This window comes from Leopardus geoffroyi, chromosome C1 (genome assembly GCF_018350155.1).
Source record: "Leopardus geoffroyi isolate Oge1 chromosome C1, O.geoffroyi_Oge1_pat1.0, whole genome shotgun sequence".
Lineage (NCBI taxonomy): Eukaryota > Metazoa > Chordata > Mammalia > Carnivora > Felidae > Leopardus > Leopardus geoffroyi.
Window position 1 is genome coordinate 97,381,667 of NC_059328.1, and position 26,830 is coordinate 97,408,496.

The following is a 26,830-nucleotide window of genomic DNA, read 5'->3' on the forward strand; positions in this document are numbered from 1 at the left end:
AGTTCCACCCTTCAGAGGTAACACTATTAGGATTTGGCATATTTTGTGTTTAAATGTATAATTTGTTGATTTTCATCATGTATTTATGGATTACCTACTTTGGACACTGGGGATACAGTGCTGCATAAAACATTGTTCTTGTCCTCATGGAAGCTATAATTTGATGATGAGAGATATTAAGTAAACAATTATATAATACTTTTAGGGGCACCTGGGTGACTCAGTCAGTTAAGCGTCCAACTTTGGCTCAGGTCATGATCTTGCAATCCATGAGTTCACGAGGCCAGCGTTGGGCTCTGCTAACAGCTCAGAGCCTGGGGCCTGCTTTGGATTCTGTGTGTGCCTCTCTCTCTGCCCCTTACTCTCTCATGCTCTGTCTCTCTCTCAAAAGTAAATAAACATTAAAAATATTTTTAATGCTTTTATATATATAATAAATACATAAATGTATAATATATAAATAAATATATAATTATATAATATGATTGAGATCCCTCCTCCCGTTGCTACTACCCTACTCTAGGCTGTCTTGTTTTTTCCACGTTTTTATTTATTTTTGGGACAGAGAGAGACAGAGCATGAACGGGGGAGGGGCAGAGAGAGAGGGAGACACAGAATCGGAAACAGGCTCCAGGCTCTGAGCCATCAGCCCAGAGCCCGATGCAGGGCTCGAACTCACGGACCGCGAGATCGTGACCTGGCTGAAGTCGGACGCTTAACCGACTGCGCCACCCAGGCGCCCCTAGGCTGTCTTGTTAACTTGCCTGGGTTACTAGACAATCTCCCTTTATTCTGACCTCTCTCCAGTTTTTTTACAAAGTGATTTTTACAAAACACATTTGATCATGCTACCTCCCTGCTCTTCAGTGGGTTTTTATACTTTTAGAATAAAGGGCTGAATCCTTCATGTGGCCTCTGAACCCCTACATGGGTTGTCTTTCCCCTTTCTCTCTCCTTCTCTAGATTGATCTTACACCATTTCTCCTTGCTTTTCGTGCTCTAGCACCAGCGGCACCATTTCAGTACTGGTTAAGAATATGCTTTTTTCTAGCACAGGCCCATGTACATACTGTTTTCATAGTCTGGAATTTCTGTGCCACCCATTCATTTCATCTAGTCAGTGTCTACTCATTTATTAGCTCAAGTGTTACTTTCTCAAGGAGCTTTTCCTCACCAGTCCTCCATCTAACTCAGGTTCCTTTGTGATGTATTTTTATAGAAGTCTATTTCTTTTTTTCAGAATGCCAATTCAAACTGGAAGTTTGAATATTTGGTGTCTGTCTCCCTCACTTGACTGCAAGGTCTATGAGAGCAGGAACCGTGTCTGTTTTTAAAATCACCAATGCCTGGCTCAATAAGTACTTACTAAAAGAATGAGTGAATATATGTGCTATATATAATTCTATTCTACATAATAAACTTATGGATATAGAGGAGCATATCTGGTCATATCTAAGACACTGTTGATTGAAATATACACATTTTTCTGTACCTCTAAGAAAGAATGCTGCCAATTAAACCATGATAATTATCAGTTGTAAGATATATCTTGATTTCAGAGATGTTAGTGTAAAAAAATATGCCTCTTAGAATCAGTGAAATGTAATAATTTTTTTAAAAAGTGAGATTATTTCATTTGTAATCTGCTTTTTCTACTTACATTGTGAAATATCTTTACAGGTCAATAACTATATTTCTTTGTTCGTTTTAAATGTCTGTGTAGTATTTTATTGCATAGATTTTATCCTGGATTAAAAAAAATTTTTCATCCTTTTTGTATGCAAAAGAAGTTCACATTTAAAATGTCTTTGGGGCACCTGAGTGGCTCAGTCAGTTAAGCGTCTGACTTCAGCTCAGGTCATGATCTCACGGTCCATGAGTTCAAGCCCAGTGTCAGGCTCTGTGCTGATGGCTCAGAGCCTGGAGCCTGCTTCAGATTCTGTGTCTCTGTCTCTCTTTGCCCCTCCCCTGCTCGCACTCTGTCTCTCAAGAATAAATAAACATTAAAAAAATTTTTTAAATGTTCTTATCTACATTAAAAAGGTTTTTTTTTTCCTGTTTTGCTAATGCTGTATTAGCTTCCCATTACATAGTTCCCACAGATTTAAGAGTAGTATCCTGCTGTTTTCTGATAGGTAGGCCAGATTTGGCGTATAGGCCATAGTTTGCTGACCTGTGCTTTACACTGTTAAAAAATTGGCGAGGATCTCCCAAGTGCTCTGTGTAGTTTATATCTACTAGTATATAGTACAGTAGAAATTAAAACTGAAGATTTTTAGAAGGAGTGGTGGGAAGTAAGATTTATTTCCTTGCTTACACGTTTCTAATTTCATCTTAAGTATAGCCATTCAAATATGGAAGAGGTGGTAAAAAAAAAAAATTGCCTGTTGTAACACTCTCAGTAGTGAAGAGAAAAGCAAATCATCTCTTCTATTGCTTTGAGTCATGACAATTGTGCAAGCAAACAAATATGAACAATAAAACTGGGAAATTTTAAAAACATAAGTATATACAAGCACGTTTCATTAACCATTGGAGCAATGACACATCCTTCTAGAAATCTCTATACCCGTAAGAAGGGAATGAAAGGCAGATAACTTCTTAGTATTATTTTAAAAATAGTTTTTGCTTCATGGACTCCCTGAAAGGATCTTAGGGACCCTCAGGGGTCTCCAGACAAGACTTTGAGAACTGCCAGCCTTGTTCATAGTAGGTGTTCAGTAAATGTTGATTGAGTGACCACAGTGCCTGCCCTCTAGTGATGTAGGGATAGAGAAGCTAAATGAAGTATCTAAGTTTATGGTGTGAGAGAGAAGTTCTATGGCAGTTTAGAATAGGGACAATTGACAGGAGCTAGAGTAGCCAAGAAAGACATTTATAAAAATGTTTTCCAAATCTTTTAAATTTGATAATGTATCAACAAAGAAAACAAAAAAAAAAAACTCCTGGTGGGTGATCCATTGAATAGTTTGTTGAAAATTATTCTCTTCTGTCCTAGAAATCTCCTGATGTTTTCTGAACTTTGTATCAGAAGTCAACAAGAAAGCAAAAATGGTGGGGCACCTGGGTGGCTCAGTTAAGCATCTGACTCTTGGTTTTGGCTCAGGTCACGATCTCACAGTTTTGTGGGTTTGAGCCCCGCGTCGGGCTCTGCGCTGGCAGCACAGAGCCTGCTTCGGATTCTCTCTCCCTCACTCTCTGCCCCTCCCCCACTCGTGCTGTCTCTCTCAAAATAAATAAACTTAAAAAAAAACAAAAATGGTTACAAACAAAATTTTCAAAATGGAATTTTCCTGGTAAGTGACATATAGTAACGTGGCAATAACTGAATAAATATTTGGGAATTAACCTGTGAGTGGATTAGCATATTTATGTATTTACAGATGAATTTCATTTGTATTGACTTGGCTAGAGCAGTAATGTCTTTGTGTAAAAGTTTTTAATATTTCCCCTTTCCACTCTAAATCAATGTTTTAATGATTTTGATGTTTCAGATTCGTTACATTTCACAAACACAAGGCCTGCCCGCTGAATATCTTCTCAGTGCTGGAACAAAAACAACCAGGTTTTTCAACAGAGATCCAAATTTGGGATATCCGCTGTGGAGGCTGAAGGTCTGTCTCCTCTACTATACTACTCATTCCTTACTCCCAACTTTTTACTTATTAAATTCTTGAGGTGGAGGAGGGAAATGGGGTGGTGGTGGTCGTGATGGGAATGTATGTTTACAGGAGGAAGTACTTGGAAAAAATTATTTCACTGTACACATTTGATCCGATCCTTAGTTAAAAAATAAACTGAACGCCTGTTCACTTGTCTAAGGTTATTTTGCAAATGTGAACCAGCAGCTGAGAAGGGAGTATAGAGAATAGTGCTTCCTATTGAGTCACAGGAAGAACTAGAGTAACTCAGCAATGACTGTTTTTTAGACAATTCTCAATGGATGTGAGAAAACATACTTTTCTAACTCCCCACATTAAGGCCTTACATATTTTCTTGATCCAAATACCTGTTTTTTACTTCTGACCCTATTCCTTTCACTTGAGAGATCTCTTGAGTAATTTGCGTAACCCTGTGAGTCTCCCTCTGAGTCTGTTAAATAGTTAGCATTTGAAATAATTTCATTTGAACGTAGCTTTAAGGGAAAAATGATAATGTGGCTTCTTCTATGACACCCCTCAGGAGCGGTGCTACGTCATTGTTTCCACATTTAATTTAGCGCTGTTGAAGGGGTAGTCAGGTATCCAGGTGCCATCTGTCCACAAGAAGATTTTCTGGTTGTAAATTACTTCCGTGTTTGCCATCTCTGGTTGGCAGGGTGACGATAGATACTTGTCTCTTTGTATTCTGGTTTTAATTTAGAACAAAATGTGAGAGTAGTATATGGATGGAATTAAAAAAAATCTGTTTTATAGACACCGGAAGAACATGAATTGGAGACTGGAATCAAATCAAAAGAAGCTCGAAAGTACATTTTTAATTGTTTAGATGACATGGCTCAGGTGAGTATAGAAAATTTCAGGAAGCCAGACATTTATGTATCTCTTTAATCAGAGACACACTTCTGTTGATTAATTATATTAAAGATAGATTCAATCTGTTATCTTCTAGTATGTTTTCATTTTTTAGAGAAAAAAGTTCATTAATATTCTGCCATGTATTAAAAGAACATTGAATTTTAACCAAGGACACTTTTAAAATTATTTCTCCTTTGCTTTTGCTTTAACTGGTCTTGTTGCCTGTCAGTATTTTGAAATACCGTTTCTGAAGGTTTCTTTCCTATTTTGTCTGTTAAATACATACTTACATAAGAGCTAACATTTGTTGAGTGCTTATTATGTTCCAAATTCTGTTTAAACACTTTATACTTATTGTGTTATTTAATTTTTTCAACAATAGAAACTTATATATTTAAGTAATAATAATTGCTTTTGTTAACTTGTCCAAATTTTGAATGAAAAGACTTCATTCAGCTTTATTCTACCAACAAACTCAAACGCTACCAAATTGAAGATTTTAATTAGACAGCATAAGAAGAGCTTCCACTTGTGAAAATGATTATACTATAATAAAAAGGATTTCCTCAGGTTTTTCTCCTAGATCTATATCTGTCTAATCTGTCATGCAGATGTTTAGTGTCAGCATTCAAGATTAAGTGATGAAGTATAATGTTTCTAAATTTTCCTTCGAAGGTGAATATGTCCACAGACCTAGAGGGAACAGACATGTTGGCAGAGAAGGCGGATCGAAGAGAATACATTGATCTGCTAAAAAAAATGCTAACAATTGATGCAGATAAGAGGATTACTCCTCTGAAAACTCTCAACCATCAGTTTGTGACAATGACTCACCTTCTGGATTTTCCACATAGCAATCAGTGAGTATGGTCTGGGGTACTTGCCATGATGTGGTTCTGTGTTGAGTTACCATCTTACAGCTTAAATGGAATGGTCACATGTGAGTGGCACTCCTGGTACTTGCATGTTTGGCTCACTGATGCTTTCCTTTCTCGTTGAAAAATTATGAGATTAAAAATAAGATGTATGGTTTTTTCTCTTTATGGTTATAAAAACTCTTGATTCATTTTATCTAAATATACTTGGGTAAAAATGTTGATCCACATTCATCTTGAGTTGTTTGTTATCTGTTTAAATCTCAGCATTCATTTTACTGAATCTTTAATCTCTTTTTCAGTGTTAAGTCTTGTTTTCAGAACATGGAGATCTGCAAGCGGAGGGTTCACATGTATGATACAGTGAGTCAGATCAAGAGTCCCTTCACTACACACGTTGCCCCAAATACAAGCACAAATCTAACCATGAGCTTCAGCAACCAGCTTAACACAGTGCACAATCAGGTACTTAATAAATGATTTTAGAAACTCAAACCTAGGGGCGCCTGGGTGGCGCAGTCGGTTAAGCGTCCGACTTCAGCCAGGTCACGATCTTGCGGTCCGTGAGTTCGAGCCCCGCATCAGGCTCTGGGCTGATGGCTCAGAGCCTGGAGCCTGTTTCCGATTCTGTGTTTCCCTCTCTCTCTGCCCCTCCCCCGTTCATGCTCTGTCTCTCTCTGTCCCAAAAATAAATAAACGTTGAAAAAAAATTTAAAAAAAAAAAAAAAAAAAAAAGAAACTCAAACCTAAAGAAGGGTAGAAACTAGTAACAGTACAGGTTGAGATAAACCAATCTTTGCTTTGGTGATCTTGTTGCTTCTTACGAATTTCTACTTGGCAAAAGTGATGGAAGACAGGGTAGACTGATAATACCTACCAGTCATGCGTTGCCAAAAATTAGATACACAGGCCTAATCCAGGCCCTCATAGTCTCAGGTTGTCCCATAAATGGACCCTAGCTATTGTACTACTTACTGCTGTTAGTTGTACTGACTGTAGCCAGATGACACTCTTTCTCTCTGTTGGAAAGGTTTTATATGTCTCGTTACATGTATTGAAGGGTGTTTCCAATAATTTTTTGATGCTGTACATCAGATCCTCAGAACTTACTCATCTTGTAATTGCAAGTTTTGTACCCTTTGACCTTTCACCCATTTTCTCTCCCACCTGCTACCCTGTTCCTAGCAATCACCAACCTACTCACTGTTTCTATGAGTTCAGTTTGGTGTTTCCAATAATTAACTTTAAGAGTGGTTTTGCATTCGTTTGCCAAACGGTGATACTTACATTTGTTTGTTATTGAAGGCGTAAGCTTCCTAATTTCTTAGCTAGATCTACTTTTAAAATGAGATTTGGTGGTTATCTCACATCCAGCAACTTTTTGCACAGAACGAAGAGATAAGGGTTTATACAACCTCAGTTGGTACAGGACCATTTTTTTAATCTTTGTTTTCTTCTTCAACCTTACAATATGCCTTAAATTTAGAGATTGGGAAATTTTCTTGAGCAGAGAGTTATTTCAAAGACAGTTAATATTACATTTAAAACTTTGTTTTAAGTTTTTCTGGGCAGATTCTGCACGTGTAAAAATATTGTTATTTCCATTTTATACCAGTATACAACTGTAATCCTTTTGTTTTCAGGCCAGTGTTCTAGCTTCCAGTTCTACTGCAGCAGCTGCTACTCTTTCTCTGGCTAATTCGGATGTCTCACTGCTAAACTACCAGTCGGCTTTGTACCCATCATCTGCAGCGCCAGTTCCTGGAGTTGCCCAGCAGGGTGTTTCCTTGCAGCCTGGAACCACCCAAATTTGCACTCAGACAGATCCGTTCCAACAAACATTTATAGTATGTCCACCTGCTTTTCAAAGTAAGTGGGGGAAACTGTTATATCAAACCCACAGATCTTGCTGTAGACAGTTCCTTATTGGGTATCTAGTTGTTTAGTTTTGATTTCTGACAGGTTTAAACTCTGACTGTGAAGATAACTGAAATTAACAAAGTGTATTTACCCTTTTTACATTGATTATTTATCTGACTTTGGTACTGTCTGACACATTACGGGAGTTCAGTTAACATTTTCTTATTTGAACTGCCCTGATACCAATTTCTTGCCCATTGAGACCTTCTACCAATGTCCTATATCTTGTATAAGCATGTATCTCTCAATATGCAGGAAATATTAAGCGTGAAGAAATTTGTTGTAAACAGAAGTTCTGTTGAATCTTGTTTCCTATATCATTCCATTATTAAATAAAATTAGCCTTCCAAATAAAATATAATTTTATTCTAAAATGTAAAAATTGTGTTTAAGAATGCGGAAACCTTGTGAGTTACATTCAGAAATAAAGAGCATTATTTACTGAACTGAAAAATTCTACAAGTTGAAGTACTTGTGTGGGGAATGCATTAAGATTATCTGCTTCAGCTTATGAATCATACTGTTCCTGCAAACTCCTACCAACAGAGGAACAGAATAGCTGAAGAGGGAGGCTCTGACCCCATGTGTTGCAATAAGATTTAAATTTTCACATTCCTATCCTTCCTCATTTTTTTCATTGTTCTGTAATTCAGTCTGTCCAGTTCCTTTTTTCCTGAAATATGGGAAATGTGTTTATTGATCTGCTGAACCATTTAAAAGGGCACATTATTTTAGGGATATTTTCTGACGACACACTTGATTTTCCCAACAGAAAGTCAGAAAGTCAGGTTTATACCCTGTGGAAATAAACCAGGATTCAGGCTTCTTATAGCACTTTACATAAAAGCATTTTTATCTTTTTACTTCAGTTCCTTATTGACTGTGACTCTCTTGTTTGTTTGGTTTCTGACAGAGTCGGAGCAAGCAGAAGGAAGAGAGGGGATAGGGGAGACTGAGAGATTACCGGGAGGACAGGAGAGCGATAGCGATGTAAACCAGGGAGAAACCACAGGGAGAGCGGAGGAGCAGATTCAAAACCCGTAAATGCAAATTTAGCCTAACTTACCAAATTATTTTCTGTGTATGCTGCATAGTAGTAAATTCTATACTTTGGGTTGTCATATGTTGAGTGATTCTTCTCCTGAATTTAGCAAACTAGCCACATTCCTCCCCCTCATCTTTTCCAAAGTGAATCTCATGGGAACAGTTTTCAGATGTGGGACTTTGAAGTTTTGTGCGGCTTCTCAGATGATATTTATGACATGGGGCAGAACTTCTTAGTTCCTTTAACAAAATGAAATATAAACTGGGTATGGAGGGGAGAAGTGGTATAACTACTTTTGATGTAATTAGGTAAGTATAAGCTTTGGAAATTTTTTTCTCCTTAGGAAGTCTAAATAATCTGAGGAGCTAGGTAGAGCAAATTGTAAAATTTCCAAATCAAAGGGTTTTTAAATTAAGGTAATGAGGATGATGATAGTTGATACATACTACTACATGCCACATAATGTTCTGACTGCTTCTACATGTATTTAATTCACCCTCACAAACAACCCTAGGAAGTGACCCAGTGTCATTATGTCCGATTATACATGAGCAAATTGAGCATGATTCTCTCATCTGCCTAAAGACTTAATAACTAGTTAGTGGTGGAATTGCAATTTGAACCCAGGCGGTGGGGTTATGCACCTGGGGTTTGAACCCAGGTGGTGGGGTAGCTTATGCATTTCGAAGTATTCTGTACCACCTCTCAGTATTTAAACTCTGCTGTTAAGAGTTGTCAGTTGATTTGCACCCACAGCCGTATGCTGGATTCTGCCCAGCAGTCCTATATTCCAGGTTGCCTCCTTTTCTTTTACCATCTGCTCTGTTATAAGATGCTATACTTAGAGAAAAATAGACCCTCATCAATTAGACAGTTTTATTCTTCCTCCCATACTTTCCATGGATTTTTATTTAACAAGTTGTATTCATCAAAAACAAAACAAAACAAAACAAATCAAAACTTTAATCATTTCTTAGTTCAGGGTTCAGGGAGAACCTTCCAAAAGTGTTACTTTTAGTAATTGGTTGTTTCCACTTGTAGTTTCCTGAAGAAGCTAGTTTTAAACTAGCTTAACTGCTGTGGTTTAGCCTAAATTACAATAGCAATCTGTTACTTATTTAGTTACATTTGTAGGTCAGTACTATAAATATTACTTTCTGTACTATTCTGATTGCCCAAAATAGATCTACGTTTTGCTCAGTGGTAACTATTATTCTGTAATTTTGTCCCCTTTTACTTCATTATTCTGGGACTCCTAGGTGAACTTCTGTCATGAACATTTCTTCCTAAATTTTACCTCCTTTGTTCCTGCCCAGTTGTAGGAGGTCTATGACAATAATGTTGTCTTGTAGTGTTGTGGGAATTTAGACAAGAATTTTGATGTTGCTTAGCTTTCCTGTTAGATAGCATAGCCTTCTGAAGAATGGCTGGCAGATTTTTTTATGTGGATATCTGGATTTGTTACCTTTTATTTTCATATAAGAAACCCTTTTAAAAAAAAGTTATTGTTAAGAGTGTTTTAATTCTGATTTGACTTGTCTCTCTTACTTTGTGTATTCCTGGATTGTGTTTTCCAGGATGAGATCTTCTAAAATACTTGTAAGTCACTGAAATAGAAAATTAGAAGGCTTGCTGAAAACCTAGTGTTAGAGTTTAGGAGTTATGCTTATTTGACATCTCTATAACAATGTTGAGAGAGATTAGCGATGGGTTAGAAAATGTCACTGAAGAAGATCTCTAATTAAAATAAAATGTTTGTGTCCCCACTTAACAAAAATGCAGGAATTAGAGAAACTTCCATTAGTGGGTAATAGAAACTTAAATTCTCCACATTGAGGGTTTTGGTAGGGCAGGTTTAAAAAGCTTTTTTTTTTTTTATTATTTGTATTTATTTTTGAAGGAGAGAGAGACAGAGCATGAGCTGGGAAGAACAGAGAGAGAGGGAGACACGGATTCCGAAGCAGGCTCCAGGCTCTGAGCTGTCAGCACAGAGCCCGACACTGCATGGGGCTGGAACTCACAAACTGTGAGATCATAACCAGAGCTGGAGTCAGACACTTAACCGACTGAGCCACCCAGGCAGATAGGGCAGGTTTAAAAGGAAGTTGAAGTGTCTCTTCTCAACGCTTGACAAGAAGGAGAAATATCTTTGCTTCTGAATGAGAAATTCTGATTTGTAGGAAGGATTTATTCAGCATTTGTGCTCAGAGCATAATGAATAAAAAGATAGATATGGTCACTGTTTTAAAGGCAGCAAAAAGTTCTTAATTTTCTTACCTCTCCATAGTTAGTTGCAGAAGAGCCTTACTAAAAAGCTGTCAATAGCAAAAGTAGATTTCTAAAATAAGTAGAAAAAAGTGTTTCTGTAAACCAAAATGACTCCTTTTTAATATTTTTTATCCTGGGTTATAATTTCTTCAGTCCGCATACCAGTTAAAGATAAAATGTGTAAGTAACTTGTTAACTGGGTTATATTTTCTGAGGAGTAAGGTAAAACATCTTCAAAGGGTAACTCATAACTCAGGTGATAAATTTTTGAGCTTTTCGTATTTTTTCTTAACTAAGAGTCATAATTAAGCAAAAGTTAAAATTATATTCAAGTCGTTGCTTTTAATAAATTACATTTAAAAAACCCAAGTTTTTTCCCTCCCCCAATGAATTAAAAGGAGAATGCAACTTAAGTTTAGGTTTTTTGTTTGCTTTTGCCTATGCTATTAATGGGAATAGGATGAGTATTATAAATGTTGTAGGGTAAAAAATAATTTTAGAGTTCCCTTAAACCATCCGTTCTTGTATCAAACATTTTCCCATTAATTTAACCTGAAGGGAGCCAAACCGGTCTCCCTTTTCTTAACTCCCTAGACTTCTATGAAACTCCTTTGTCTTAAGTGTGTACAGCTAACCTGGGTGATGGATTATTTGAACAGAAAAGCTAAAAACAAACAAACAAAAGCCCCTAAACAAACAACACCGCAGACCCAGCAAAGCAGTTTAACTGTGGTGGTGTTTTCTACAGCTGGACTACAAGCAACAACAAAGCATTCTGGGTTCCCTGTGAGGATGGATAACGCGGTGCCGATCGTACCCCAGGCGCCAGCTGCTCAGCCACTACAGATACAGTCGGGAGTTCTTACGCAGGTAAAAGCCGTAGCAGCTTGGATACTCGATGTTGCTGAAGCACTACTGAGAATCAGATCTTTTGTCCCGGAAGATGGTATTTGCTTTGACTGTAAGATCTTTCTTGGTCATGATTCAGTGGACTTCAAGTGAAACCTCTATAATAGAATGATGACTCATACCTAACACTATTGTAGCTCTGCTGGTGTCTTCCTTAGATTTATGTGGATAAATACCCAGACCTTGAGAAATCATGTTCTGAGTGAATTGCCTCAGATTTTGTGGGATGAAGTTAATTTTTTGTACATACATAGCAACATCTCGATTCTAAATACGAAGCGTTCCCCTTTGGTTCCCTTTAGTGTCCCCTTTGCTCACTCTTTCAGAATTACATCGTGGCGGAGAGGCTGGATCATATCAGGATGCCTCTTCGAGTATTACAATTCCTTCATTCTGTGTGTTTAGGCTGTAGAAAGCCTTATTAACACTTTCTACGTGCCATGGAACATGCAACTAAGACGGGCAAGAGAATCACAAAATATTCATATAAGCAACAGATACCACATTTTCAATTTTCTATGTGTAAATGTTTGTGGCCCGTGACACACAGGAAATCTGGAGGTCCAAAACCCTTATTTTGTGAGGAGGAAGAAGGGGAATTCTTAATACGTGCCTTTGTTGACGGAGTTTTAACTGATCCTCTGAATCTGGCCCAAGAAGGATTCCCGTACTTTATTGCTTTAGGCCACTGACATTTGACCCAGTGGGCTGACGCTGTGCAGAGCTGAAGGGGAAGGCTGTGTTTGTACGTGCATTTTAGGCGATACGAAATTCCTACTTGTTGGTAATATCTTGGGGGGAGTGAGAAACCCTTCTGAATCCAGATGACCTGCCTCCGTGTTTGTTTCACTCACCTGCCTAATCTACGTTTCAGGGAAGCTGTACACCACTAATGGTAGCAACTCTTCACCCTCAAGTAGCCACCATCACACCGCAGTACGCGGTGCCCTTTACTCTGAGCTGCGCAGCCGGCCGGCCGGCGCTGGTTGAACAGACTGCCGCTGTACTGGTAATTCCCCTCACTTGATTGTGTTACTAACGGAGTTTCTTTGGTTTCTTTCTTTCTTTCTTTTCTTTTCTTTTTTTTTTTTTTTTCCTGTTTGTTTTTGTTCTGTTTTCTTCTGGTTTTTCTCATTTTCCAAACAAAAAATTTTTTTAACTTAGTCTTTGCAGAGGGCATGGAAGCATGTGCCATCTTGTGGCTGTGTTCTTGCTACATCTTTAATGTCTCATTGTTTTCCTCCCCAACATTTCCTGAAGCACTGTTTGACTCTGATACTCAGTGTGGCTCTGTAAGGAGCCAGGTCCCTTTATTCTTCTTTGCCAGCCTAGTGTGATAAAAGCTCTTGGTGTAGCCTCAGAAGAGCTTCAAGACTTATCTGTTTTCTGCCCTTTTACCCTCTGATCCCTGAGAATGAAGGAAATGGCTTTTAGTTTGGCTCGGCTACAGGTATCCGGATGGCCAAAATTTGAACTCCTTGGCAAGTTAGCTTCCTTCTTTTTTTGCTATTTTAAGCTTCTAAAACTTTTGTGCACGTAGAAATGTTTAAGATGCTCTTAATGTATTGCTTTACCAGTTGATGTTAACTTTCCTAATACGAACATATGAAGATAACTCTTTTTGCCACTTGTGATCCGTGTGGCAGCTTATATTTTCCGTGTAAAGATACCCCCTTTAGAATCTTTTTAGATATTTCATTTGTTGGTTGAGATTAAAGGTGAGCTCATTTTTAGGAGTTTATGGAGAAATTAATTACCTTACAAATAGGTCTTTATACAAAGGCAAAAATATGGCTGAAAAACTTTATGCAAATACAAGACCTTTGTTACTAAAAGTCCTGGGGAAAAGCTATTAAATACAGCAGCAAATGTAGTAGTATGGGGCTTAGAGATAGGAAAAACAAGTAGGACTTTGAGGTGTATTTCAGGATTTGTAACCTTTAGAGTGATCTTTGGATGTGTTTTGGTTTATTTGGGGGAGTTAGAATTGTTTATTGGACATCCGGCATTTCATTATTTGAAATTGAAAAGTAGGAAAGCTTTTGAAAACCTTATCGATACTATTGAATACTGATATCTACATCTTTCAAAGTGGCTTTACATTTCTTTTGTTGTTTCTCAAGGATCCGTGTGAGTGTAAACACTTCCAGAGACACACTTTGGTTGTTGGAGTTTGTTTGGTTTTTAGTTTAAAAGTCTTTGTCCACTTCCACATGAATTATAGCATAAGCATAAAACCTGAGTGCAGGGAAGTTAGATATATTTCCAGCTTGATTGATCCAAGCCACTGGTTTTAACTTGCTCACCTATGGTTTTGAGAATGTCAGTTGATACTTCTCCTTTGCTGCTTCTCTTAAGTTTGCACTAGTCATTTGCTAAGCTTTGCATATTTTTGTTCTTCCTCTGTCAAAACAGTTCGTCGCTTGGAACGCCAGATTTCTGCCTCACGTTGGAATGTTATTTCTTGCTCTGTATTAAACTACATGCTTTGTCTTGTGCAGGTGTTGGCTTATGGAAAGACGCATGGTGTGACTTAACATACTTCTCTTATTTTTTGTTATGTTTTATTTTGTTTTAAATTCTGCTTATGATAGCAGACGTGTTTGCAGTTTCTCTGCTTTGAAGGCTTCTTGTTTGGAACCGGTATTTGTAACAAGTGGATCTGTTACTTGCAGAAATATTTTTAAAACAGTGTGTTGATGGCCTTGCAGTTTGAAATTCAAGAAAAGAACCATATGTACCCAAGCATTGTAGGTGATTGTACTGTAGAATTTGAGTTTAAAAAGGAAACTTTCAAATCTGTTCCCCTTTTTTTCAGAAAATGCCAGAATTTCTGTAAGAAGTTCAGAAAACATATTTGTTGCTGTCTATGGCAAGTGCTTGTTAAAAACTAGAAATGATGTATTTTCTTATAGTGATTAGTTTTTATGTTGAAGTATGTTTCTGCAGATGATACCTTAAACAGTATATTTTAGGTAACTATTAAGAACAAAATATGGTGCTCTCTGCATCTATTTCATAAATATTTTAATTGCTGCCTTATTTAATTTATCACGTGGCCGTATATGATGAAGTTAGCCTTCTTTTGCTGGCATAAGCTTGTTGGCCAAAGGATTTTGGCCTTTGGTCATCCACATCTGGCTCCATTTTCCAAGTTCTACCCTTTTAAAAAGGCACAATTTTCCCCTCTGTTTTATGGGTTGAATTGACCTCATGTCTTAACTGATTGGCACTTAAAATTTTAAATTCTTATTTTTAATCTCAAGGGAGCTGTCTTAACTCTTTCTAGGGATATTGTTAGAATCGTTGGAAAAATGATACTCCATCGTTTAACCAGAGCTTACCTCTGAACTTTCGGACTCCTTTGCTCTACAGTATAATAGGAACTCTTAACCACAGGGATCCTCTTTTCTTTGATACCCTGGTGGTCATGTTATAGAGGTGGCTGAGAGAAAGCAACATGTTCTCTTTCCCTTTTCACAAGACTTGTAACCTTGAGCCCCTCTGACTTTTCTTTTTTGATCTCTGCAAGTTAACAATCTACAACCAACTTCTTTAAAGATATGAATTTTTCTTTCATCTAAAAAACAAAAGAAAAAGCCAAGAATGAGTCAAGTCTGGATCTTTTTGTGTGTGTTTCCTTACAGCAGGCTTGGCCTGGAGGAACCCAACAGATTCTCCTGCCTTCAACTTGGCAACAGTTGCCTGGGGTAGCTCTGCACAACTCTGTCCAGCCCACAGCAGTGATTCCAGAGGCCATGGGCAGTGGCCAGCAGCTCACAGACTGGAGGCAAGTATCCTGTGTTCCTCTCTGGGATATTTGCAAGCGTAGTTCCCTTAGGGTAGGAGTGCTTGATGATGACTGGGACGAAGATAAAAGAGAGATGTATCTTTGTTTCAGATTCTTTAAGAAAAGAACCTTATCGGTCTCGGAGATGGGGTAATGAGAAAACTTTGAATACAGGAAGACAGTAGGTTCCGAGATCAGGAATCGTTTACTTCAGATTTAAAGACTTACGCAATAAGAAACCATATGGTGAAAACTTAGAGCCTTGTAGTCCAGGTGCCCAATTTTAAAAATAAAATGCAGCTCTGTTTGGTTGTTTTAATTGCTTTTAATGCCTGTTTGGTCCTCATGTCCCAGTGTTTTAGGCATTCAGTCTTCTGTGTGTGTTTCTGTTGATACAGGAATGCCCACTCTCATGGCAGCCAGTACAGCACTATCATGCAGCAGCCGTCCTTGCTGACGAACCATGTGACGCTGGCCACTGCTCAGCCCCTGAATGTTGGTGTTGCCCATGTTGTCAGACAACAGCAATCCGGTTCCCTCCCTTCAAAGAAGAATAAGCAGTCTGCTCCAGTCTCTTCTAAGTAAGTCTGTGTGAGAGCTGGTGGTCAAAATCGCCAGTACGAGAGAGATGCTGCCAGCATTTAAAGCGCTGTGGTACAGATGCTTGTGGTGTGAAGCAGCAGGTTGCTGCCATCTGTGCCGGAGCTAACCTTTCTGCTTGGACACGCGTATCAGGTGTGTCCTGGATATGCAGAGCCTCTCTCTGCTGCCCCTCTGAACCCAGGCCTTCTTTAGGCCAATGTGTCTGTTTTTCTGGCCACTCTACAGGGTGAGATTTAACCATGGGCATACCCCAAATGTGTGTTGTATTTTAGGGTTGTTGTCCCCGGAAATCCTGACTAGAGCGGTTAGTTTGTTATTGGAACTTCTGTAGTTAAGTGTATTGGCTTAATGATCAGGTAGAAAAAGGAATCAAAAAACAAGCTGGAAAGAGTTCTAGGGAAAGATGGATAGTTTTGGGGGTTAAGAACTGAGCGGTCTTTCTTGTGACCTTTTTCCACAGGTCCTCTCTGGATGTTCTGCCTTCTCAAGTCTATTCTCTGGTTGGGAGCAGTCCCCTCCGTACCACATCTTCTTATAACTCTCTAGTCCCTGTCTCAGATCAGCATCAGCCAATCATCATTCCAGATACTCCCAGCCCTCCTGTGAGTGTCATCACCATCCGCAGTGACACTGATGAGGAAGAGGACAACAAGTATAAGCCCAATAGGTAAGTAAGATAGGTAAATGGTTCCCTGGCTCAGTGGCTCCTACCCTTAAGTCTTAGACTCGTGGCTCCCGGCAGGTGTTTGGGCTATTGAAAGGAAGGACTGAAAAAAGGTATTCGGAAGCATGGCCTTGGACGCATGAGTCAGAACACTCAAGTTTCCATAACTGAGCATCATGTTGGCTGACATGTCGTTGACATGTTCCAAGACTGAGCGTCAGTCTTTCAGTTATGTTGGCTAGAAAGTGGATATTAAGTTGCTTCATATTCAGCTACTCTGGTTTGGAATGCACATTATACCATAGACATGATCCCCTGCTTTTAAGGACCTTTAGAGTCTGAAAATAGATGCCATAGCAGAAGCATATAAACAACAGTGAAACAAACCAGTAGATAGGAAGTTATTTGTAATTTCTTAATCTGCAAAGGCCTCTTTGGAAGAGGTGGAACTTTGAGTAGGGCTACCTTCTTTTTCTCCTTCTGCCGTATGGTCTGAAAATTGAAGAATATAAGTGCCAGATAATTTCCTCTTATCTCAGCACCTTAATCCAAGTTCTTAACTGGGCAGTTAACCAAGAGAGAGTGGATACGTTCAAGAACTGTTACATGCACCTCTCTCTTAGTGCTAGCATAGTTAACTGCTTTGATTGTTCTATATTGCTTTCTTCATTGGTCCTTTAGTGTTAGAGGAGAGAAGAGAGAATAACCCCGTGTTTCCCTGAGGAAGTAGGATTCACACATGACAGTAACTTATGAGACTTTACAAAGTTATATATAAATGAAGCTTAAATGAAATTAGTGAATTTAGAATGAAGTACTTCAAGAGAGCTGTTTACACATGGTATTTACAAATGGCAAGTGGACTTGAAGTTTGGAAGCGGTTTCTGAACTGATCTGGGGAAGAAAACTAAACTTTCCAGTGAAGAAAAGTGGCCTTATAGTGGCAAAAATTATATAACCCAGCAGGATGGCTTTGACTGGAGCCAAGCCTATTGAAAAAAAATCAGGAAAATTAGGAAGGTGGGGTTCAGTTTGTGAAAGTACTTAAAAAAAAAAAAAAAGTGTGGTGAGAAGTTTGACTAGACATACTAAGGTACCATTTACAGCCTAGCAGGATGCTGTGGGGAAGAGTGGTGCCTGAAGAATACTGTGGAGACAATCAGGAGCGGAAATGGCTAACGGGCCGTGGAAGAGGTGTAGGAGACGTGTGCTGGCATCATTGTGTCCCAGCTCTGAATCCTGGCTCTACCGCTCATCACTGAGTGACCTTGGCCAAGTGTCTTAATCTCTCTGTGCTTCAGGCTCCTCAATCTGCAAAACAGGGGTGATAGTACCAACTTCATAGAAGTGTTGTGAGGATTCGGTGAGACAGTATGTAGAGTGTAAGCATAGTGCCTGATGCATGATAAGCACTCAGAAGTTTGCTGCTACTCGAATTATTCTACTGTCATAGTCGTCGTCATCATCATTGTCATCATGGGAGGACCGGAGATTATCAAAGAAACACTGCCAGAAATGGGTTGAATTTTCACGTATTTTCTTCTCCTCAGCTCTGGCCTGAAGGCAAGGTCTAATGTCATCAGTTATGTCACTGTCAATGATTCTCCAGACTCTGACTCTTCCTTGAGCAGCCCGTATTCCACTGATACCCTGAGTGCTCTCCGGGGCAATAGTGGACCCCTTGTGGAGGGGCCCGGCAGAGTTGTGGGGGATGGCGCTGGCACCCGCACCATCATTGTGCCTCCTCTGAAAACTCAGCTTGGTGACTGCACAGTAGCAACCCAGGCCTCAGGTGAGCATCTTCACAGCTACGGTTGAATTCTCCTTTGATGTGTGTACCCTTAATATGTTGCTATGACCTACTTATGCCAATAGTATTAGAGACCAGTTACTTAATTCAGAAATCAGTTGCTTGTTGTGTGAAATTGTTTTTGGCAATCAGTTTATCATACTATGTTTATTTTGTTTGGATTAACATAAAAGTGAATTTTGTAGTCCCAGAAATATACTCACTGTTGGGGGGAGAAGGCAGACCAGAGCCATCGTATGGCCAGAAGAATTAGCAGGCAATTTTTTTTTTTTTTTTTTTGCCTCAGGTAATTTGAATTTGACAATCCAGTGTGACTAGGAACTGATAATATTAAAAATGACTACAAAAAGATCTTTTAAGAAAATGATATGTACTTAGATCTTTTCTTACCCAGTGTCATAGCAGTGATGCTTTTGTGGTTTTTATTATCAACCTAATTTCCACCATCCTTTTTGCAGTTAGGTGCTGGGCTTAGGCTCTCTGGTCCAGTTATCAGGTAAAGCTAGTTGTAACAGCAAGCCCCACATTTCCCTTGGGGACATAATAGAAGTTCGCTTCTTCCTCACATGACTTCCCAGTGCTAGTGCTCCTTCTGGATGGGCCTGTGGTGAGTTAAGGATCAGAGCCCAGAAATCCTCAGCCTCCAATGAGAAGGAGAAAGAGTTTGGAGGAGGGACCCACGTTTCTTTACCTCTTTAGCCCTGGAAAGAGTGGAAACTAATCACATGGCCCCACCTAGAGGCCAGGGGGGCCCGGGAAGTGTAGTTCTTGTCTAGGCAGCTCTAGACAGGGGCAGCTCTCTACACCAAAGGAGGGGAGCTTCAGTTTTTGGTGCCAGTATAGCCATCTGTGCTGCACTTACATGAGTTGGTGACTTACTGTGAATTATGCTACTGCCGGAGACATAAACAGGGTTCAGAAATAGGCAGCTGTCCCATTGCAGACAAGGCAGAACTTCCTGATGCCAGGCTACTGAACAACATTGTTAGGAGCTCTTTACACTGTTGGGTCCAAAGAATATAGGCTACTCCACAAATCCTTGAGTAAAAGGAAGCAACAGGTTGACCTTGATCTTGCTTAAAGCTAACTGCCCTGCAGTTTCTTAGAATTTGAAGATAGTGAGTGCCCAAAAAGATCTAGCCTTGTTTCAAAGCCCCTTTGACACCTAAATGTCCTAAGTATTACCAGCATCTTACTCAGCTTCCGATTGTCATGTCTATACTTGTTTAACCCCTTCCTCCATAAGACTCTAGGCCCCTTGTGGGTAGGGACCATGTCCTACTGGTTTTTGTATTTCCAGTAGTGCCTTGCACATTACAGGAGATTAGATAATATTTACAAAAGTGAGCCTTTCGAAGACCCTTTATGGAGCTTTGTAGCAAGACAGAAAAGAAATGGGTAGTATAGTTTTTGTTTCTCTGGTGTAAATGTAATTGAGGAAATAAGATATACATGAAACCTTAACTCTTGCAAACTTTGTACAAACCTGAACTGATTAATGTGATGCCATCTGAGGTTTAACTCAACTCTGCCGAGCAGATGTCTACTCATAACTAAGTCAGGTCTGACCCGTTTTTAGGTCTCCTGAGCAGTAAGTCCAAGCCAGTGGCCTCAGTGAGCGGGCAGTCATCTGGATGCTGTATCACTCCCACAGGGTATCGAGCTCAACGCGGGGGGACCAGTGCGGCACAGCCACTCAACCTTAGCCAGGTAAGCGCTAGGGGCTGCTGCCTTCTGTTTGGGGCCCTCCCTATTGTTACTCTCTGGAGAACCCTGCTTCTGGCTGGACTGCTGAATAAAGCCAGATGAAGCCCCTCTTGTGTCAGTCAGTTTGGTGTTCTGTGGCCTGCGTCATACCTGCGTGTGCTGTGTCTCTGTTCTCTCTAGAAGTGTGTTGATGTACATTCCAGGTTTTCTGTTGGATTTTGCCAGTCTATCCCGGAAGCTTAGAGAAATGTCTAGCATTCAGAAAGCTTCGGATACTTTAGTCCGTGCCTAGTTCTGTACTACCACATGCTTTGAGACCAAATTCTCTTCCTTTATCCCCAGGTCATAAATAACCTGAGCCTCACACTGATTACTTGAGGCAAGAGACAGTGAAAAACTGGTTCTAGTCCTATGTGTTGGCTTGAGTCTGGGATTTGCTTCCTCCCCCCCCCCCCGCCCCCCCTGCCCCCTACTATCCGATTCTCCGATGCAGCGGGGAAGGGCACTATTCACTCTTTCCTCAGCTAAAATTCCGGTGCTTGTATGATGTCTACCAGTGGTGAGAAAGTGTGTATATGAGGGGGTCACTGTGAGTGAGTATGTGTTGTGTGTGTGAGAGAGAAAAGCACATGCAAGTGCAAATGTAAGTTCGAGTTAGTGCATGTGTTTTAGGCTCCACAAGCCAAGAGGGATATGAAGAACTTAGAGGAGAACAAAAGAAAACAATGGCAAGAAAGAAAGGTTAGGAAAAATTCAAATTCACTGGCGCCAGAATAGGGTGAGTTGAGTCAACAGGTACTGACTTGCAGGAGTGGGTAGCCCTGTGACCTCTCGATCCCCCTCCCCCCCCCCCCCAACCCCTTGCCTCTGTCACACTTAAGAGCAGACTGCTGCTATCTGGGCTGGGTTAGGATCTGTTCTGCTGAGAGGTGGAGGGATGAAGGCTGACTTCTGACAGCATTGCCAGGCTGGGAGATTCTGTGCTGTGGCAGCCCAGGAGCAGTACAGGTTAGAACCTCAGCTCTCAACTTGGCCTTTGGTGCTCTGAACCAGAATGACCTCAAGGTTCCTCACTCCCTTCTTCCTCCTTCCAGAACCAGCAGTCATCGTCAGCTCCAACCTCGCAGGAGAGAAGCAGCAACCCTGCGCCCCGCAGGCAGCAGGCGTTTGTGGCCCCGCTCTCCCAAGCCCCCTACGCCTTCCAGCACGGCAGCCCGCTACACTCGACGGGGCACCCACACCTGGCCCCCGCCCCTGCTCACCTGCCGAGCCAGCCTCACCTGTATACGTATGCTGCCCCCACCTCTGCTGCTGCATTAGGCTCCACCAGCTCCATTGCTCATCTCTTCTCCCCCCAGGGCTCCTCAAGGCATGCCGCAGCCTATACCGCCCACCCGAGCACTCTGGTGCATCAGGTCCCCGTCAGTGTTGGGCCCAGCCTTCTCACTTCTGCCAGTGTGGCCCCTGCTCAGTACCAACACCAGTTTGCCACCCAGTCCTACATTGGGTCTTCCCGAGGCTCAACCATTTACACTGGATACCCACTGAGTCCTACCAAGATCAGCCAGTATTCCTATTTGTAGTTGGTGAGCAGAGGGAGGGAGGTGTCATGGCTGCCTGTTCCTGGCCCAGAATCTTTAGTAACAGGCTATGATGAGCTCCTCCCTTACCCCCTCTTGAAACTCCTTAGCCAGCAACTTGTTCTGCAGGGGCCCACTGAAGCAGAAGGGTTTTCTCTGGGGAAACCTGTCTTCGTGTTGACTGCATTGTTGTAGTCTCCCAAAGTCTGCCCTATTTTTAAATTCTTTATTTTTGTGACAGCATTTTTGGTATTTGGAAGAGTTCAGATGCCCATCTTCTGCAGTTACCAAGGAAGAGAGATCATTCTGAAGTTACCCTTTGAAAAATATTTTCTCTCTGACTTGATTTCTATAAATGTTTTTAAAATGAGTGAAGCCCCTCTTTATTTAACTTTGTTTTACTGTAATTGCTGGTCAGAGGAAAAATGCTGATAGAAGGACTTGAAATCTGGTAACAAGTGAGAAAAGAGAAATCGATACTTTGTACTTGTTTGAAAACCAAGACTCACTTGCCTGTTTTAAGAGCAGCGCACCCAAGTCTGCATTTGACTATCAGGCATTTCTCCTCAAAATTTTACCTTTCTTTATGGGACATTAGACTTAACAGCGTTTCAGTTTTGTTTTCATGTCACATTAAACGTACTGGGCAATTGTTATTTTTGCAAAACTGGTTATATACGGCTCTCTGTGTTACTGTTGGGATTCTCTCAGTTGCTCCTGTGTTTATTTTAAAGTGTGTTAAAAAGGCAGCTCACCATTTGCTGGTAACTTAGTGTGAGAGAATCCATACCTACCGTGAAAGCACTAGGTGTTCTTTTTAAATGAAGTACCATGCGTTCTTCTTAAGTTATTTTTTAAAAGTCCTTCTCTCTCTGATTCAGCTTAAATGTTATTATTGGAAAAGCCATTACGGTGGTTATTATTGTATGGTGGTGATTGTCTTATTATATGCAAAATCTCTTTGTATTATGCGAGACTGGTATTGATGAGCTTTGCCTAAAGGTTGTTGGCATCGGTGAGCTTTGCCTCAAGATTAACATGAATTTTCAATAATACACCTCTCTCTCTTTGCCTCATCTCTCCCTTCTGTTCTATGTGATTTATTTGGGGAGAAAGCTAAAGAATATGAAACCAGATAAGAGCGTTGTGTATAGCTTTTATACTTTAAAGTAGCTTCCTTTGTATGCCAGCAGCAAATTGAATGCTCTCTTATTAAGACTTATACAATAAGTGCATGTAGGAATTGCAAAAAATATTTTAAAAATTTATTACTGAATTTAAAAATATTTTAGAAGTTTTGTAATGGTGGTGTTTTAATATTTTGCATAATTAAATATGTACATACTGATTAGAAAACTATAACAAGCAATTTTTCCTGCTAACCCAAAATGTCATTTGTAATCAAATGTGTAGTGATTACACTTGAATTGTGTATTTAGTGTGTATCTGATCCTCCAGTGTTACCCCGGAGATGGAATTGATGTCTCCATTGTATTTAAACCAAAATGAACTGATACTTGTTGGAATGTATGTGAACTAATTGCAATTATATTAGAGCATATTACTGTAGTGTTGAATGAGCAGGGGCATTGCCTGCAAGGAGAGGAGACCCTTGGAATTGTTTTGCACAGGTGTGTCTGGTGAGGAGTTGTTCAGTGTGTGTCTCTTCTTCCCTTTCTCCTCCTTCCCTTATTGTAGTGCCTTATATGATAATGTAGTGGTTCATAGAGTTTACAGTGAGCTTGCCTTAGGATGGACCAGCAAGCCCTTGTGGACCCTAAGCTGTTCACTGGGATTTATCAGAACAGGATTAGTAGCTGTGTCGTGTAAATGCATTGTTGTCCGTTTTCCTGCCGACATTGAAAAATAAAAACAGCAGCTTTTCTCCTTTACCACCACCTCTGCCCCTTTCCAATTTGGAATCTCAGCTGGGTTCTCACAGAAGCATTTTCCCCTTGTGGTTCTCTCTCTCACGGTGCATTGCCACCTTGCTTCTGGGGGAATTTGGGAAGCAGGTGAGAGGAGTCAAGCCAATATAAAAATATGTGGTTTTTTTCTTTTTCTTTTCTTTTCTTTTCTTTTCTTTTCTTTTCTTTTCTTTTCTTTTCTTTTCTTTTCTTTTCTTTTCTTTCCTTTCCTTTCCTTTCCTTTTCTTTTCTTTCCTTTCCTTTTCTTTCAGAGTATGTGCAATCACTTTTAGAATGAGATTTTTTTTTTCCTTTTCCCATGTGGCAGTCCTTCCTGCAAATAGTTGGCATTCCTAGTAAAATATTTGCTTGTTGAAAAAAACCTATAACAGATCTGTTTATACCAAAGAGCCTGTTGTATTGCTTACCATGTCCCCATACTACGAGGAGGAGTTTTGTGATGCCGCTGGTGACCGGGAACTCACAGAAAGGTTTCTGAGCCGGTGAAGAATATTAAGAAGGAACCAAAGCCTGTTCAGTCATCAGGCTGTTGAGGTTTCTTTTTAACAACTTGTACATTCTTGGGGCTGTGAAATTGTCCTTGTACTCTCAGCTCCTGCATGGATCTGGATCAAGTGGAGGGTCCTGGGGATGGGGATGTTTCCTGCCCATAAAAGATTTGGGGGAAGAAGGTTAACTCTGAGATGTAGAAGTGTTCCATCTGAATTGAAAATTTTGTACTGGAGTGCTAAGTCTAGGACTGGTTCCTTGTAGAGATGGTGTCAGGAGGTGCAGGATGGAGATGGGAGATTTCATGGAGCCTGGTCAGCAAGCTCTGTACCAGGCTGAGCACCGAGGAGCTGTCAAGGTATTTGGAGTTTCTTCATTGCGAAGAGTAAGGGCTTCCACGATGGGGCATAGTCAGTACAGCCTACCAGGAACATGTTGGTGTTTTCTACTTTCTCTTTTTTCTTTTTTCCTTTTGGTCATTCTGTTGAGCTGTGTTTGTGCCACTGTATTGGTGAAGATACCCAAGCAGTTTGTATAGTTTCCGTCACTTAGCGTTATACGGTTTTCTGGTCGACGTGTGTGATCTCTGTTTCCTTTTTTGCCAAGCACACATTGATTTTCTTGCTCAAAGGCAGATCTGGTTTCTAGTAGAAACATGTTTTGTCCCTTAGCTTTCCTCTACAAGGGATAAGATTTGTTGTTTTTGTAACAAATGAGATGCAGGAAAAAAAAAAAAAAAACCCACAAAACACTCCACTCCTGCCCCCCTGTCCAGTAAGTAGATACCAGTTAAGATACGAGTCTCATTAACTTCATGGGGAAAAGACAATAAATACCAAGAACTTGTATGGTTATCTTAATCACCTTACTAGCTGTGTGTGTGGCTTTAAGAATTTTAGAAATTTTCAGCCTTAGTCTGCAAATTGGCATTTCAGATTTACCAAGATAAATATCCATCTGTGTCTGCTGAATGTATATGTGCTCAATGTGGCTTTAGATTCTGTCCCTGGGGCTTATTAACATTGCCAGCCCTGACAGGGCGGGGGGAAGCCCTGTGAATTCGGTGAGCAGCCCGCCTGGGTTATAGCAGCCTAACTTCAGACCAGCATAAGGCTCTAAGTCCTTTCTGAACTTTGTATTTCCAGCTTCTCCCCTTCAGGGTGAGAGGGAAAGCGGGGATGGTCTAAGTACAGCCACTCTGGGCTCATCGGGACACTTGATCACTCCAGAGCTTTAATAGCTTCCAGGAGGGGATACTGCTGTCAGTGCTCAGCTCAGATACCAGCCCCAGGAATAAAAACTCCATTTCAAACAGTTCTGGCCATCCATCGTCCTCCACTAGAGGGGCTCAGCTCGACTGCCCTTAGCCAGGCAAGCACAGTAATGTGTGTTTTATTCAGCATTATTATGCAAAAACCCACTGGTTAGGTTGGTTTGTTTTAGGATAGGAAATGAAATTGCCTCTCGGTGACAGGAATGGCCCAAGCCTGCTTCCTTATTTTGGTTTTTGGTTTTTGGGTTTTTTTTTGTTTTTTGTTTTTTTGTTTTTAACTGATGGATGGTGCAGCATGTCTACATGGTCGTTTGTTGCTAAACTTTATATAATGTGTGGTTTTGATTCAGCTTGAAAAATAATCTCACTACATGTAGCAGTACATTATATGTACATTATATGTAATGTTAGTATTTCTGCTTTGAATCCTTGATATTGCAATGGAATTCCAACTTTATTAAATGTATTTGATATGCTAGTTATTGTGTGCGGTTTAAACTTTTTTTGCTTTCTCCCTTTTCTGGTTGTGCGCTTCCTTTTACAACAAGCCTCTAGAAACAGTTTCTGAGAATTATCGAGCTATGTTTGTAATGCAGATGTACTTAGGGAGTATGTAAAATAATCATTTTAACAAAAGAAATAGATATTTAAAATTTAATACTAACTACGGGAAAAGGGTCCATTGTGTAAAACATAGTTTATCTTTGGATTCAATGTTTGTCTTTGGTTTTACAAAGTAGCTTGTATTTTCAGTATTTTCTACATAATATGGTAAAACGTAGAGCAATTGCAATGCATCAATAAAATGGGTAAATTTTCTGATTCATGTGGCTGTTTTTGACTTCTGTTTAGAGGGGTGCAAAGGGGATGAACAGATGGCATCTTTGGAGTGCCTAAATGCGTTGCATCCGAACATGAGTGGCATGTTAGAGGCAAATCCATCTTTCGTGCAAACCTCCACGATGGAGGCGAATCGGGGCTTTGGCAGGAAACACTTTTCACAAATGGAGTGTCCAGGGCCCTAACTTAAGCTCATCTGGTTCTGCCCCTTTGAAAGAGGCAGAAACTTCTGACTCGGGATAATTAAACTTTGTTTCCTAGCGTGTTCCACCAAACGTCTGACTAAACTTTGTTTCCTAGCGCGTTCCACCAAACGTCTGAAGTATCATTGCTGCAGGTCAGAACACCACAAGAAGATGCTATTTTTCCCTCCTTTCAAGCTGCACTATTAGAAGCATAGTCCTTTTGGAGGAGGAGCCCTTCTGATTAGATCTGCCTTGATGCCAAAGTGAATAAAATTTGTCTAGATTTGTCTAGATTGATCACTGCAGGTCTCTGAATATATGCTGTACTCGTTTGATTTGTTTTGACACATGCGTTTCAGGCCACATCGACCCTAGAGTGGCCATTAATTAATTGTGGGGTCCTGTAGTCATGGTTGGGAGATAGAAA

The 26,830-nt window shown here is 40.2% G+C and overlaps 1 protein-coding gene across 10 annotated transcripts in view; it reads left to right on the forward strand.

Moving 5' to 3' along the window:
- The window catches only part of HIPK1 (homeodomain interacting protein kinase 1), a 52,199-nt gene extending 25,999 nt beyond the window's left edge, over nt 1–26,200 (forward strand). For 3 of the 10 annotated variants that reach the window (XM_045478708.1, XM_045478707.1, XM_045478709.1), the window contains exons 4-16: nt 3,495–3,614; nt 4,416–4,502; nt 5,193–5,377; nt 5,695–5,857; nt 7,036–7,261; nt 11,374–11,495; nt 12,409–12,543; nt 15,182–15,324; nt 15,723–15,905; nt 16,388–16,594; nt 18,142–18,383; nt 19,981–20,111; nt 21,203–26,200. In XM_045478708.1, the coding sequence (XP_045334664.1) occupies nt 3,495–3,614; nt 4,416–4,502; nt 5,193–5,377; nt 5,695–5,857; nt 7,036–7,261; nt 11,374–11,495; nt 12,409–12,543; nt 15,182–15,324; nt 15,723–15,905; nt 16,388–16,594; nt 18,142–18,383; nt 19,981–20,111; nt 21,203–21,691 (2,433 nt within the window). In that variant the 3' untranslated portion in view covers nt 21,692–26,200. Of the gene's footprint in view, nt 1–3,494; nt 3,615–4,415; nt 4,503–5,192; nt 5,378–5,694; nt 5,858–7,035; nt 7,262–11,373; nt 11,496–12,408; nt 12,544–15,181; nt 15,325–15,722; nt 15,906–16,387; nt 16,595–18,141; nt 18,384–19,980; nt 20,112–20,780; nt 20,975–20,994; nt 21,117–21,202 lie in introns of those variants that run through there. The other 7 variants (XR_006712637.1, XR_006712638.1, XM_045478712.1 and 4 more) reach the window with 7 other exon arrangements.
- The last annotated feature ends 630 nt before the right edge of the window (nt 26,201–26,830 follow it).